This window comes from Panthera tigris, chromosome D4 (genome assembly GCF_018350195.1).
Source record: "Panthera tigris isolate Pti1 chromosome D4, P.tigris_Pti1_mat1.1, whole genome shotgun sequence".
Taxonomy (NCBI): domain Eukaryota; kingdom Metazoa; phylum Chordata; class Mammalia; order Carnivora; family Felidae; genus Panthera; species Panthera tigris.
In genome coordinates, this window is record NC_056672.1 from 92,977,707 (window position 1) to 92,992,273 (window position 14,567).

The window sequence follows — 14,567 nt, forward strand, 5'->3', positions numbered from 1 at the left end:
CGGTGCCCGGGGCCCTCGGGTGCCGGCAACGGGCGCCTGCGCCTCAGTTTCCCAGAGAGTAGGTGGAGCAGTGGCTGTTTGCTGCAGTTGTGAGGGTGGACGCTCTCGTGTGCAGGGCCCCCTTGTGGCTTCGGCTGCCACTCTGTTTCATGAGAGGAGGCCACCTCGACCGGGTTGGGGCGGGGGGAAGAAGCCATGTGGGCTCACACTCCGGCCGGCGAGGGGGAGAGGGCAGCAGATGCAGAGGTGGGCCTCCCCTCCAGACACAATGGATGCCCTCCTAGAGGGTGGCCGCCCTGCCTCTTGCACCACAGAGGGCTGGGCCCGGTTCCCCAGGAAGCCCCCCACCCCCACCCCCGCCACATCTGGCCTAAAGGGCCCTCCCTGGCCCTGCGGGGTCCCACCATCTATACTCCCTGGAACTGGAGGCCTCCCCGAAGGTCTGAGGAGCCCAGGAAGGTGGGGCAGAGGGGGGTGGCATTTACCAACACAGCAAAGGGAGTGGGCCCCCAGTGCGTGGGGGGCCTGTGTGCCCCCGCCTCCCTCCGCCCCACTGAGCCCCGCTGACGGGAGCCGCTTGGGTCCCAGCCCCGGGCCTTTGTGAAGGCCATTTCCTCTACCAGGCGTGTCCTTCCCACTTTCCGTCGGCCTCATTCCCGAGTATCAGGCGGTTCTCAGCTCAGGGTCCGAGCATCCTGACCTTGTGCAAGAACTTTCATCCCTTCCACCCCGGTCCTAGCTCTGCACCTGGGGCTGGCGCCCAGGTGTATGCAATGAGTCCACGGCCACAGGTGCACCTAGGGCCAGGCCCAGGTGTGTGCAGTGAGTCCATGGCCACAGGCCCATGCAGGTCAGGACTTTTATTATCTGTATTGCTGGGGGGGTGGTGGGTGGATGCCCCAGGGGGCAGTGCAGGCCCGTGGGCCTGGGGGCTCAGCTCTGCTTCCAGGAGCTGGAGGCGCTGCTCAGGATCTGGCTGAATTGCGAGGTGACACGGCACAGGTGGGAGCCCTCCCAGAAGACCTTGCCACAGCCAGAGCAGCAGTAGAAATGGCGTAGCCCCGGCCGCCGCAGCACGCCCTCCGGGACCCCTGCCAGCTGCAGCTGGGTGCCACTGGCCAGTGTGGCAGGCGCACCAGCCCGCAGGTCTGCGGCCTCCAGCCAGCGGCAAGGTGGGTCGTAGGTACAGCCCCCGGGGGCCTCCTCTGGGGCCGAGTCTGGAAAGGTGGGGGGTGGGCGGCCACCCTGAGCTCTCAGCCTTATGGTGGGGTGGGGTGGGGTGGGGTAGGGTGGGGTGGGGTGGGAGGGGCTGGGGGGATGGTCTCGCCTCCACCCTTTTCTTTCCGGTGCCTCTGCCCTACACTGCCCGGTCCCCCCAACGCTCTGCCTCATCTTACCCACGGACCCCTGGCCCTCTCTCCCCACTGGCCCTGCCCACTACCCCTCGCCTAGGGCACAGGCCCATCCTCTCAGGGCAGTCCCCTCTCCTGGGCCAGGAACAAACCCTGTCAGTGGGTGGTCCCAGGGCTCACCTGACTCCTGTATGTCCTCGCTCTGGGTGGCCTCATCACCTGGCAATCAATTGAGGACATCAGGGACTGTCCTAGGGTGGGTCCTGGCAGCCCCAGTGCCCACAATGCACCTCCAAGTGCCCAGCCTCTCCCCCCACCCTTAGCAGAAAGGGCAAAGGGTAGGGGGCTGAGGAGCTTTGGTGCCAGCCTGATCCCCTCCCATGGGAACTCACACCTTGGAATGTTCTTGGGGCTCAAAGGTCCTTGGGAAACAAGTTCTGGGCGTGAGATTGGCCGATTAGGGCACTGGGGGCCTGAGAACGGGCCGGTGGGGGCGGGGGCATCCCATTCGTGGCGATGAGAAGATAAGCCACTGCCAGGGCCTGTGTTTCATAGCAGCAGGGCCCAGGGGACCTGCTGGAGCTCAGGGCGACCTTCTGACTCTGCAAGAGGGTCCCCACCTCCGCTAAGAGCACAGGAGACTCCAGGGAGGTGGCCAGGCCTGGGGCTACCGAGGGGCCAGTGCCGGCGTGAGGGCAGTGACAGCTGAGGAGTCCTAGCCGGCAGGCGTAAGAAGAGTCCTACCCCTAATTTGCTTGGCAAACATCTCTCCACAGATGGCTCCAGATTAACTTTAGCCAGAGCCTGAATGGATGAGCACTGCCCCTGCCCCTCCCCCCCCTCCCCCCCCCCCCCCCCCCCCCCCCCCCCCCCCCCCCGCAACGCAATGAGGCCATGACCTCCATCTGGTCTCCCTATCTTGCCCTAGTCGGTCTGGCCTCAGCCTTTACCTGAGGCCCACGAGATGCCAGCAGGCCCGCAGGAGGGCCACCCACCACCTCAGGACAGGCGTGGGCTTCTGGGCAGAGCGCTGGTGGCTCAGAGGAGCCGGGAGTCCAGTGGTAGGGTGGCTCTAGCAGAGGGCAGTGCTCGTACCCTGCTCCTCCCTTCCTGGGCCTTGAACATGTCAAGGCCACACTGTGGAGAGCTGAGAGCTGCTGGGGGCTGGACACAGGCCATCACGATGGCTCACCTGAGGAGCTCCAGCCCCAAACCTCAGGGGGTTTCGGAAGAATAAGAACACCCTCGTGGGGACGTCACCGTCCGGGAGAGCCACGGCGAGCCGTGCAAAGGGATCTCAGAGGCACCCTAACCTCAGGCTGACCCCCCTGGAGAGGGCACTAAGACACTCTCCTATCCATCCCATCCTGCTCTCCGCTGAGGAGCAGCCGGGAGCCTGGGGAGGAGCTGCGAGGGTCCCTCTGGTGCCCCTCTCTCTAGAGGGCGGGGGAGCCGGTGATAGGAATGGAAGGGCACACTCACTGCCCCAGCCAGCGACTTCAAAGTCTCCTTCCAGTTTCTAGTTTTACAAGGATGGAAACTGAGGCTGGGTCCACGGTTGAGGGGGTTGACATCCGGGGTTTGCCCTCCTTTCTGTCTGTCCGGGATCGTCCGCCTTCAGATTGCTTAGCAGGTGCCAGTGTGCAAGCAAATGTGCATCTGTGCACGTGCACGTGTGTGCAACAAGTGTGTACAAACAGGTGCGTGCCGGCACACATGCCTGTGTGCATGTGCACTCTGTGTGAAGGGCAGGGTGACCGGAGAGAGGGCGGGGGACCCCACCCCAGAGGGGCCCTGAGTGTCTCAGCTTCCTGGCCTCCTGGGCCTGTAACCTTTGCGCAGCGTGAGCTCTGTCTTTCCACCGGCCCCTGGCCGGCACCTCCCTGGTCATCCCTGCAGTTTAATCCCAAAACTGGGCCACTGTCCACAGAGCCCACCCCTAACCCCATGGGGCAACATACCTGTGATGCTGGGGCCTTCCGGGCGGCTGCTGAGCCTCACCAGCTGCTTCATCATGTCCTTGGAGACCTTCAGGTACTGGTCACAGTTACAGGCCTGGGGACAGAGGGGGTGCTGAGTCCAGGTGAGGCTCCGCCCACCTCCCCCCCCCAGCCTCAGGCTCCTTGCAGCTCTGGGTCTGGCTAGGGGGTTTCACAGCGACAAAAGCACACATCCCTTCCTCTCCTTGCAGGACAGGGCACACCTCCTCCTGGGAGCCCTCCTGCACGGCACTGGATCCTAGTGGGCCCTAGGCAGCCTCTTCTGGCTCATGAGACCCTGTGGGCCTCTGTCATCACCTGGGCTGTCCTCCCCAACCGCAGAGCCTCGAGGGCACAACCAGGCCTGGGCATCCCTGGGCTAGCTCAGCATCAAAGGGTCAGGGTAAGAGGCTTGCAGCGGGCCCCTCAGCCAGGCCTTTTCAGTGTCTGTGTTTGTAGATGATGCCTGCTGCCTGCCCCCGCCCCCCTGCCCCCGGGGCACCACATCACATCTACAAGGGATCAAGAGGGAAGCCACTTTTGCTTCTATTTGGGGTCCTTGTCTAGGACGTGCAATGGCTCTTGGAAGGCACTCAGCTCGGCCCTGCTGACCTTGCAGTGACACTGGGGGTGGGGGCAGGGGCTTCTGGGGCCCATCCTGTCCTCCCAACACAGCTGCCCCAGGGTTGCTTCATGATGGCCACTGACTGACAGGGTGAAGGACCCCAGGGTCCCCATGATGAGGTAAGGAGGGCCCAAGGGAGAGAGGGAGGGGCCACTGGTTCCCAGGCAGGTGGGCACAGGTGCTCATGGACACTTGCACAGCCAGTCACAGCCCTTCCCCAAATCAGAGAGGCCTGTAAGAGGAGGAAGAGCCTAGAGCAGGGCCTGAGGGTGGGAGGGGGCGTTCCGGGGCCACAGGGAGGAGGGGTCCATGATCTGTGCTCATGGGATCACTCCCGGGCCCCTCCTGGAGGAGCCTGACCAGTGCCCTGAATGACACAGCTCCCAGGGGTGGGTGGGTAGGTGGCAGCCACCAGCCCCTGGAGCCTCAGGGTGTGCCCACGTCAGGGGCGGTGCCCCCTGCCCCCACACGCCCTTTTCCCATGGGCCTTTCGACACCATGAGCTTGCTGTACTGCATCCAGCATCGGGAGCCAGGGCCTGGGGGCGCCGGAGGGTGGGGCCACCTCTTCGGGGAGGCCTGGGTGGGGCTGGGGCAGGGCCGGTGCCAGCAGGACCCTTCCCCCTGCCTCTCTGGGGGGGGTGCCTCCTGTCCCCTGGCCACCTCTCTGCCACGGGGAGTCTGCCGTGGGCCCTGGCCTCCCGGTCACAGACCCAGGGACCTTCCTGGGCGGGAGTGCAGGTGGAGCCCTGGCCGCAGGTCTAGCCTGTGGTCACTCCAGGTCCAGCTGGGGAAAGGGTGGTCGCTGCCTTGGGCTGCCCACCACAGAGAACCGCGTTCGCCCTCCTCCCCCGCTACCCAGGCCCCCCCAGGGGACGGAGCCTGTAAGTGTGAGAGGGATGCTGCATTAGTGGGAGGGGGTGGGAGCCTTCCCAGGACCTGGGCCTGATGCACACACCTGGGCGGGACTGCCAGCTCACGCTGAGTCACGGCACGAAGACAAACCACCGGTGCCATCCACAAGGACCTGGCCCCACCCTCGGGAACCACCGGTGCTGCTTTTCCCACGGCTGCTGCCCACTGCTGGGCCCTGCCGTCACCCCATAGGGCCCTGGGAGGCCCTGTCCCACCCCCACCCCCAGCTGGAAAAGCCGGTTCTACATGCTCACCCCCTCTCTGCCCTGTGCTCCCCATCTGCAGGAAGGACCAGCACCTAGCTGTCCCCGTCCCCTGCAAGGTCCACCTGCCTCACACAAGGCTGAGGCCCTGCTCTTTGGGGCCCATGGCCCAGCACAGGCCTGGTCATGGGCTAGGTGCCAGTCCAGCAGAGGTCCCTTCCTGACCCCAAAGGGGGAGACATTGCCTTTCATTATGAAGAAAGGGGGCTTCTGAGGGGCTGAGTAACTTGCTTACAGGGCCCTCGGCTAGCGAGGACCCCACACCGGGGTCCTCACGCTGACCCTTAGGAGAGGGGGTATGTGCAGGTGGTGTCTGGGCCATGCCCACTCCCCCTTGGGGGACACACGAACCCGAGCCTTGGGATGCCAGTGGGCCTGGACAGACTGCAGTGGGGGTCCCGGGGAGGGCCCTGGACAGGGGCTGGGTGGTATGGTCTTGTGAGTCCAGCCTGGTCTCTGTGTACCCCCATTCAGTCTGGGAGTCTGAGGGCGGGGAGGGCCTCCAGCCCCAGAGCCTGGCTGGGCGGGAAGGGCCAGGTGAGTCGGGGGCTGGAGGGGCTGGGAAGGCTCATGGCTTCCTGGTCCCAGGAGTCCACCTGCGTGCCCGGTCCCCACAGCTCTTACAGCTGCTTGGAGCCAACACCCACTTGCCGTGCTGTCCCAACTCAGGGCACTCTGTCCGCCTGGGGACTGTCTCGGCCAGAGACCTGAGCCCACAAGGGGGAGGTTGCCTCCCAGGGGCTGGGCCGCCAGCAGTGACTGGTCATCAGGACTGCTGGGGCCCACAGACCGGGAGTTAGGCAGACTTGACCTTTTGGCCCACCCTCTGCAGCCCCTTGCCCCTCCCTGGGGCCTGGGGAGGGCGGGAGAGGACTGCTTTGGCCACTTCTCCAGGAGGCTCTGTTTTCTGGGCTTCTTGGGGGTGTGACAAGAGGCTATAGCAGGCACTTGGGACACCTGCCCGTTCCACTGAGGCTAAGACTTGGCAGGGGGGAGCTGGGGGGCTTTGAGGGGCCATGCCCAAGGGCGGGGCCTCCTCTCAGGTCTGAGCCCAGGATTCGCAGTCACACTCACCCAAGGAGTGGTCGTGGCCAGCAGAACCAAGAGCTGCGCAACAGGCAAGGTGGCAGCATATGTCCTGAAGTCTGCGTCCCTGGAAACGTCTGTGTTCCCACCTGCCCTGGGTGCAGGGCCACCCACACACACACACAACCCTGGTCAGCATGCCTGCAGGTGTCTGCTGTGCACAACCAGCGGACAGCTGGCACACAGGTGTAGAGTGCAGAGGGGCACGCCCCAGCCAGGGCCACAGAACGGGCTGGGCAGGGCCAGCAGGCAGCTCGGAGGGGCCCTTGTACACGTTCCTCTCCAGAGGCAACCAGCCCTCCCTGGGCCCAGGACAGCACAGCCCTGTTGGTTGCTTGTAAACACCCTTGGGCCCCCATCAGCCTTGAGCCCCAGGCCTCAGCAAATGGGGGGTGGGTGTGAGGGAGAGAGGAGGGCGGGATAGAAGCCATACCTGGGACTCACCGGGCATGGGGTATGTGAGAGAACACGTGTTCGTAAGGGTGCAGGGCCTGCCTAGGCTGGGAGCCCAGAGAAGGGACCCCTGCCCTAAGAAGGATGTGAGTGGGGCCTCCTGCCCAGCCAGCAGCCAGGTCCATGACCTGAGCTCCGCACCACAGGCTGGCTGCCTGGGGAGTTCACACCACCCTGCTTCCCCAGCTCGGTAGGCACTAGGCACCGCTGAGAGTTTTAGGCTCCAGCCGGGAAGTGGGCCCAGGCCACTTGGGTGCCCTCCTTCTGAGCAAGGGGCAGGCTTGTAGAAACCTCACTCCTGCCTGACGGCAAGTGCGGTCCAGGCTCCAAGCGGGGGCCCTGCCAGACCCCTGCAGCCCCCACCCCCAGTGGGGGAGGGGGGAGTCATTCTGGAGCCCGGGCCCTGGAAGGCCATGTTTGGGGATTTCTGACCCACAGGCAGGGCGGGTGGGGGCTGGGCTCAGAAGCTGTGGCGTGTTCTAGAGTAATGGGCTATTTCTTGCTCATTTAGAGCAAATTGGAACAAGAGCGAAGCATAAAAAAGCAGAAGAAAAGAAACAGCACTTCGTCCCACCGCCTGGTGGGAAAAGCCAACGTGGCACTGAGAATGGTTTCCGGCATCTTCCCGAGCACATCTACACACGGCCAGTGTCTCGGATGCTCCGGTCAGGGTAGTGGGAGCCCTGGAGGGTCTCAACTTCAGGACACCAGCATCCCTGTTCCCAGGGTGCTTTCTGCCCATTTGGTCCCTGCCAAGCGCCACCTCCCCCTACAGTCCACACTTGCTGTCCTGAGGCCTCCCCAGGCTGGCTCATCCACCGTGACCGCCCCCAGGGCCACCCTAACAAATGGCGCCGGGTGCAGGGCCAGAGGGCTGGGATGAAAGGCCACTGGCCTGACACCTTGCCCGGACGGGGCGGGAACAAAGCCCCAGAGGAAGCGGTGAGGCCTGGGTCTGCTCCACACCTCACTCTCCCACACCATCCAGGCAGCACCTCGTGGGGCCCTGAGCCATCTGCCCCCAAAGGTGATGTGGCCCTGGAGCGGAGCACGACTGCTGGGGCTGGGGCCCTCCTCCAAGATAAGCACATCAGCCAGCTTTGCCCATGAAGACCCTGTTGGCCCCCGGCACGGGGTGTTGTCTGATTGCCCAGAGGAGACGGGACAAGGGGCCAGGAGGACGGAGCCCCCTCCCTGCAGCTGGTCCGCAGGGCATCTGTGAGATGTGACCCCATCCTGCTGGCCTGGGGCGAACGCTGGACAGAAGGGCCAGGACCCAGGCCCTGCAAGGAGCGCGTGGCTGGGGCTGATGCGCAGGCCTGCAGGCCTGCATGGGAAGGTTTTCAAACCCAACCCTGGTGCGCTTCTGTCTGTGGAGCAGGCCCTCCTGCCGGTGGCCTCCAACCTGGATGTCTATGACCCGGGACAGCAGCCCTACAGGGGCCGTGCTCCAGCACCAGCCCTGTCCCCAGGCCCGGGAAGGCCAGTTCCCATGGGCCCATCCCTTTGTAGGCTCAGGACAGTGTCTCCACAGACACAGCAGGGCCTGGGCACAGTCAGCATTGTGTGGGTTCCCTAGGGGGTCAGGAGCCACTGGCACTGGGGCGTGTGGGGTGCAGGAGTCCCCGAGGGGCTATGACTGGGCCCGTGTGTGAAGCTGGCGCCCTGCAGGTGTCTCTCTCATAAGCATTCCGGCATGAAGGGTGCAAGAGCACTGAGGGTGTGTGTGCATGTGAGCAGCACAGAGGCATGAACAGGAGTGAGTGTGACTGGGTGTTCCAAGGTGTGGATGAGGGACCTGTGTGACGGGGTGTGTCAGGGCGAGTCACTTCACATGTCCCCTGATCCTGGGAGTGTGTCTGTGTATGAGCAGTCTGTAGACAGGGGCTTGTGTGCACCTCGCCAGGGAGTGCAGGAGGGGTGCTCCCGGGGGCCTCTATTTTCAGTGGCAGGAGACCTGAACATCCACCTCCCCCAGCAGGTGTGGAGGGGACAATGGCATCTGGGACCTTCCCGGCTGGCGACCGGCTCATGGGGCACAGGCTCAGGCTGATGCCATCTTGTGCAGCCTTCTGAGGCCAGCACCCCGCGACTGGGGCCTTGGCCTCAAAGGCAGACGTACGGCTGGCGCCTGGAGCCAGACACCCTCCCCGCCAGCCTCCTGCCGGGCCCACCTCCTGCTACAGGGACGGGAGGGCCTGCTGGACTCCCTGGGAGTGGACCCCCCAGCTCCAGAGCTGCCCTCATGCCTGCAGTGGGTGAGGGCGGGCTGACAGCTCACAGTGAGGGCCCCAATAGCCACGGCTGGGGGTGGATACCCCTGAACTTGCAGCAGCACATGGCTGGTCTCTCTGATGGCGAGGGAGGGGGGAAAAGGGTGGTGGGTGGAATGGGCAGGGGGGCACAGCATGCGTGACAGCCAGAGCCTGCCCGAGCAGGAAGCCCTGCCCCGCCTAGGTGTACCCTGGCCGGGGAGACTCGGGAGGGTCACAGCCCTTCCTCCAGGCCCCTCTGGGGCTGGCAGGCTGGAGCCCTGGGCAGTGGCCACACATAGGACGGGCGGGTGGGCCTCCTACTTGGCATCCACTCCCCACCCTGGGTGCCCGGGCTTCTGAAAAACTCCTCCTCCAGCTGCACCAACCATAGCCCAGGGCCCACTGGGGACCCCCGTGCAGACCCCCTCGTGGGGGCAGTGGGGCCGACCCCAGCCCAGGCTATCTGAAGCTGGGTGGAATGGACCCCCTTGTTCCGGCTCACTTGGGTGGGCCGGGGCTGACCTTCATGGAGGCAAGCCAAGGTGAGCCAGGGGGCCCAGACTGGTAGTCAAGTCCTGCCCTGCTTCCTCAACCCTGATAGGACACAGTCACAGGCCCCCTCAGGCAGCCAGCGAGAATTTGGGCCCTGAATGCGAATTTCAGATCAAGTGTGGGATGGGATTACAGTTCTATGTGAGAAGGTATTCACTATTTTCTGCGGGGTCTGTATTTGTACTTCCTAAAACCAGTGACCTAGTCTCTGCAGGGTATTAGGAGGAACCGAGGCCCCAGAACCTGCTCCCGGTCAGGGAGACCCTAATGAGGAGTGGGTGCTTTTGTCCCCACTCACAAGGCAGGGTTGGCCAGGGCCCCCTGGGTCGCTCCACGAGGCGTGGGGGGCCAGAGAGCACCTGCCCTAGGTTAAATCCAATACAATCTGGCCTCAGGCCCCGTGTGTCGGGTGCTGTCTGCCTCCCTTTGGCGACCTCGGCAACCCCTAGGCGGCACCCCCTCCAGTAACCCCCCCGCCAGGCGCACCCCCCCCCCCCATCCTGGGGCTCCCGGGCACCCCAGCGCGGCGGGCGCAGCGCGGCCCGTTCCCAGACGGGGGAGGGGCAGCGGGCCGTGAGAACCAGCCGGCGGCCGGGCCGCGTGGGAAAGCGGGAGGAGGGGCGGGCGGGGAGGGCGGGGCGCGCCTGGGAACGGCCCCCGCCCCCGGCCGGCCTTTGAAAGGGCCACTCAGGACACCCGGCCGAGATTCAAAAGCAAACGGTTGCGCCTGCCTTCCCGCGCCAGGACCCGGGGCCAGGGGGGCTGGGGTACCCCTCCCACCTAGGGCCAAGGGAGGCAACGGGCGCGGGGTGGGGGGGGGGGCAGGCTAAGGAAGTTGGGGAGGGGCCCCGAGGCTGTGCCAGCCGGGATCAGCTCTGGTTGTCCCCCTTCAACAGACAAGTGGAGCCAAGCCCTCAGACAGCAGGCAGCGGCCTGGAAGGGAACTGGAGCCCTGAAGCCTGGGGTCTGAAGTTGTCTGAATGTCTGTGGGGCCTGCCTTTCACTCACAGCAGGCCTGCCCTACTGTGTTCCCAGCCAAGGGAGAGAGGAGCCCCCAAAGTACTCCTCCAAAGAGTGGTGATGCTCTAGAGATTGGGCTGGGGGCCTGGAGGCCTTCCTGGAGGAAGTGACAGACAACCTGGGGCTTGGTGGACCAAGTGGGGAGGGTGGGAGATCAGGTGCCAAGGGGGCCACAGTATGATGGGCCCAGCACTGTGGGGAGCCAGCCTGAGTGGGGGCTGAGACAGGGCAGGGGTCCCCTGGCCCTCTCCTCCCTGCCTCTTCCCAGGGCCACTGAGTCAGGCTAAGAGAGGCAGCTCCTTCCACCACACCTATGCCTTGAAATGCGTTTTCCAAGATGAGGGGAGGAAGCAGCAGTCCTTGCTGGAGCCTGACTCCCCCCACTTCCCTGAAGGACCCTGCACCACCTACTCCCCCACCTCAAGGGAGGAGTTCGGGCTTGGCCGAGCAGGCCTGTCTCCCTTTGTGGGGTTACTCTTCCAAGGCCCTTCCCTGTCCCTGGCTGGCTGGGGTCACACCCAGCCCCCATCCTGCCAGAGCAGAGGGCCCTCCAGGCATGCTGCTCTGCCTCGGACGCCCCATCTGCCCTCAGTGACCTCTGGGGTCTACATTTGTCCTGAATGTGCTCCTCTCACAGTGGGCAGTGAGTAGGGCCCCCTGGGAGAGAGGGAGGAGGGGATATGCGCCACTCCCCAGCCCCAGCCAGGGAGGGAAGAGAGGCTGGGCGGGAGGAGGGGGGGGGCAGTGCGGGTGACTCATGGATGTTCCTGCCCCCCCTCCCCGCCCCCCCCCCGGCCCCCCAGCGCCCTGCTGCACCGGCCATCCAGCCGTTGGTCCCTGCCTGGCAGACCCTGTTTTACCACCCGTGGGCCCTCCCCAGACCCAATCCATGGCTGCCCATGGCCTCCTCTCCCTGCAGCCCCAAGGGGGGCTGGCTGCTGCTGGCTTTACACCCCTGAGGCCAGCCAGGCCTTTCTTTCTGTATCTAGGGTTGAGCGGACAGTGGGTCCGTGCTCTCAGGCCTGCCGTCCCCATCCAGGCCCATGGCCACCCACCACGCAGCTCACTGCCCCCTGGCTCTTGGGCCCCACTTCTGCTTTGGGGCTGGCAATCGTTCAAAAGGAAGAAGAGTGCCCGCCTCCCCGGTCAGATGCCAGCCAGGCCCCTAGGCAAGGGTCAGTCCCCTGGAAGGGCCGTTGGGTCCCTGAGAAAGCAGCTGTGGGCAGTGTAAGGACACACAGGCAGGGCTGCTGCCAAGACAACTATTTGCGGACGCTGAGATGTGAATTTCACACGATTTAGCCGCAGGCTGCGGTGTGCCGACACCAGGGGCAGGGTGTCTGTCTCAGCCTGCCGGTAACCCTGAAGCTGGCTGTGTGCGGCCTCGGTGTGCCTCAGTCCCTGAGCCCCAGGCTCCCTCGGCCCGTGTGGGGCTGTTCTGCTCTCCAGCCCGGAGGCCCGGCTGGTCACCAGGGGCTCTGCCCTCCCTCCATTTCTTCAGAGCCCGGTCCTCGGCCATGTCTGGGCAGTGGTTCTGGACAGCTCCGTGGCTGGGGGCTGCGCAGCGGGTGTGGAGGTGTGGAGCGGAGAGGGGGAAGGACCTAGGTCCTCAGAGACACGACTGCACCCCCAGACAGTGTGTCGTGGGCGCCAGGTGTTGTTTTACTGTCCAAGGTGTCTTAACTGGCCGCAGGCCCAAGACGACAGCACTGGGGGTGCCCCCGCGGCCAGCTGTGCCTGGCCCATCCTCTGGTACATGTGACCACCAGCTGACCAGCGGAGGGACGCCCTGGCCCAGATGGCTAGGCCTGCACTGTCCTGCCTGAGGGAACCTCCCCACCGTCCTCGCCCCAGACTCCCAGGGGTCTGTCTTTGGCCTGCACCAGCTCCTCAGGCCCAGGGCACACTGGCCTGACTCGGGGCCATGGATGCGTCTGTCCAGGCCACAACAGTCCACCTGCATGCTGAGTGTCCACGCACCTGTGGACACTGGGTGAGCACGTGTGCCCCGTGGCCCTGTGTCCAGTGTGGTCCCCTCACAGCGTAGCCAGGCCAGCCTGTCACCCCTTCTGAAAGTGGACAGGACGTGGGCTCACTTTTCCATCAACATTCCGGGGGTCCAGCCAGAGAAGCCCCATCCAGATGGGCCTCCAGATCGCTGCAGGGAAGGCCCATTAAGAAGCACGTGATCGCTGACGGCCGGGTCTTGGAGCACAGCCCACACAGACTGATGTGTGAAGGAGAGAGGGGCTGGGTACCCGGCTGGGCGCCTGGCGTGAGCTGGGCTGGGGGGACTCACACATCAACCCTCCCGGACACTGGCCCAGAGGCGCCCTGGCAGGTCTCAAGGCCATGAGCACAGGACTGGCCCTAGGGCCTCCTCTCAGCCCAGGCCACTTCGCGGGGTGGCACAGGTGCCACTTGTGTAGCCGTGGAGGATGAGGGTCTCGTGGAGATGAAGCAGGCGGTGCTGACTGCTGGACGGGCCAGGGCCAGGGGTGCGACCCAGGAGTGCCAGGGCCCTTCCTAAAGCGGCTGGGGTCAGATTGGAGCCACCAGAAACTGGGGGGGGGGGGGGGGGCCAGGCCATTGGGCCCGGGCCCTTAGTCCCCAGGGCCATCTGGTGGGAACTGAAGCTGGGCTCTGGCCGAGGACCAGGGCTTTTCTGGAAGGGAGGCAGGGCAGGGGGGTGGCCCTGCAGGCTGTGGGGCCTGGGCCCACCCTGCTGTCAGCCCCCAGGGACCGCACTGGGACATCACCCTGGCTAGCATCCTAAGGCTGGGGGCGCACTGGCCTTAATCCCTGCCAAAACCTGCCTGGTGGACCCCACTGTCCTTGAGGCCCCATGTCGGCACGGAAACCCGACGCCAGCTGCCCCCAACCCATCCTCCCCCAGAGCCCCCCGCTGCTCCCCCTGCCGCCTAGGAGCCGGCGGGCCAGGGTCTCTCCCTGTGCAGGGTGGTGGCCACCCCTCCTGCAGCCTTTGTGCCTGTGTGACCCTGGGGGCACGGAGTGTGGGAACAGGGCTGGGGGCCACGGGACACAAAGGCTGGGGAGGGGCGGGGTCAGCGGCCACTGCCCCTCTTCCTGTCGGTTCCTAGTCTGGTCGTCAGGAAAGAGGGAGGGTCTGCAGGAATGGGCTGGGCACAGGTGTCCCTGCTGCCCCAGGTTCTGGGCATGGGTGCTGGGAGGTGGCTGCCTGCAGTCCCCCTCACATCCCCAGGCCAGGGGAGCCCTCTGCTTGCATCCGTCCCCTGCCAGAGATCAGTCTGGGCCGGTGTCCACCTCCACCCCGGGGGCCCCCCGCCCAGCCCTGTTGTGTCCTGGGTGTCTGTGAGCCTGTAGCCTGAGGCCCGACCTCTTCTAGCTGCAGGCTCCTCTCTGGCCCAACACCCTCCGTCTCCTGGGGACCCTGTGGCCAGCACTGCCTGAGAGCTCCCCAAGGCAGGGTCACCGTCCTGCAGTGGCCTCTCCTCCCGGGTGCCCGCTTCCGGAGGCCAACGTCACTGACTCCTAGGACACGCCCCACTTGCACACGGGGACCACAGCCTGCTCCCCACCATAGCGGAGGGGGACCAGAGGGACAGTAAAAATAGACATTACACTTGGGCCATGTCAGGGGTTCCTGCTTACGCTTTTTTTTTTTTTTTAACTCCAATCTCTTTGATAAAATATTTTCCCATAGCGGACGGCACTGGGAACATCCATTTGGCGGATGTTCCTGACGGACGATCCCAGGCCCAGGTGGCCATTTTCAGGGGTCCATGACCCTGCCCGCCACAGGAGACCCACCACCCCCTCACCCGAGCCCCCCTGCCCACCTCTGGCCTCCACCACGTGGCTCCCTGTCCTCGTGTGCAGACGCCCCTGAAAGTGGACCCTGTGCCCAAGGCACATGCCGAGTGTCAACACAGCTTGGAGGCAGGTGCTGGGCACTAGAGTGGGGCACGGCCACGGACCCCTGGCCGGGCACCTAGCCCAGGCCTGGACCAGCCCTCTCCCATTCTGACTTGCTTCCCGCCTTGGACCCTGATGCACCGGCCCAGAGAGTGGCCAGGCTCACTCTGG

General features: G+C 65.1%; 1 protein-coding gene across 3 annotated transcripts in view; it reads right to left on the minus strand.

Annotated features, from left to right (window-relative positions):
* Positions 1-851: 851 nt before the first annotated feature.
* EXD3 (exonuclease 3'-5' domain containing 3) overlaps positions 852-14,567 on the minus strand; it is a 78,535-nt gene continuing 64,819 nt past the window's right edge. For all 3 annotated transcript variants that reach the window (XM_042963567.1, XM_042963566.1, XM_042963568.1), the window contains 3 exons: positions 3,314-3,407; positions 1,533-1,571; positions 852-1,217 (listed from right to left, as the gene is read on the minus strand). In XM_042963567.1, the coding sequence (XP_042819501.1) occupies positions 934-1,217; positions 1,533-1,571; positions 3,314-3,407 (417 nt within the window). In that variant the 3' untranslated portion in view covers positions 852-933. The remainder of the gene's footprint in view (positions 1,218-1,532; positions 1,572-3,313; positions 3,408-14,567) is intronic.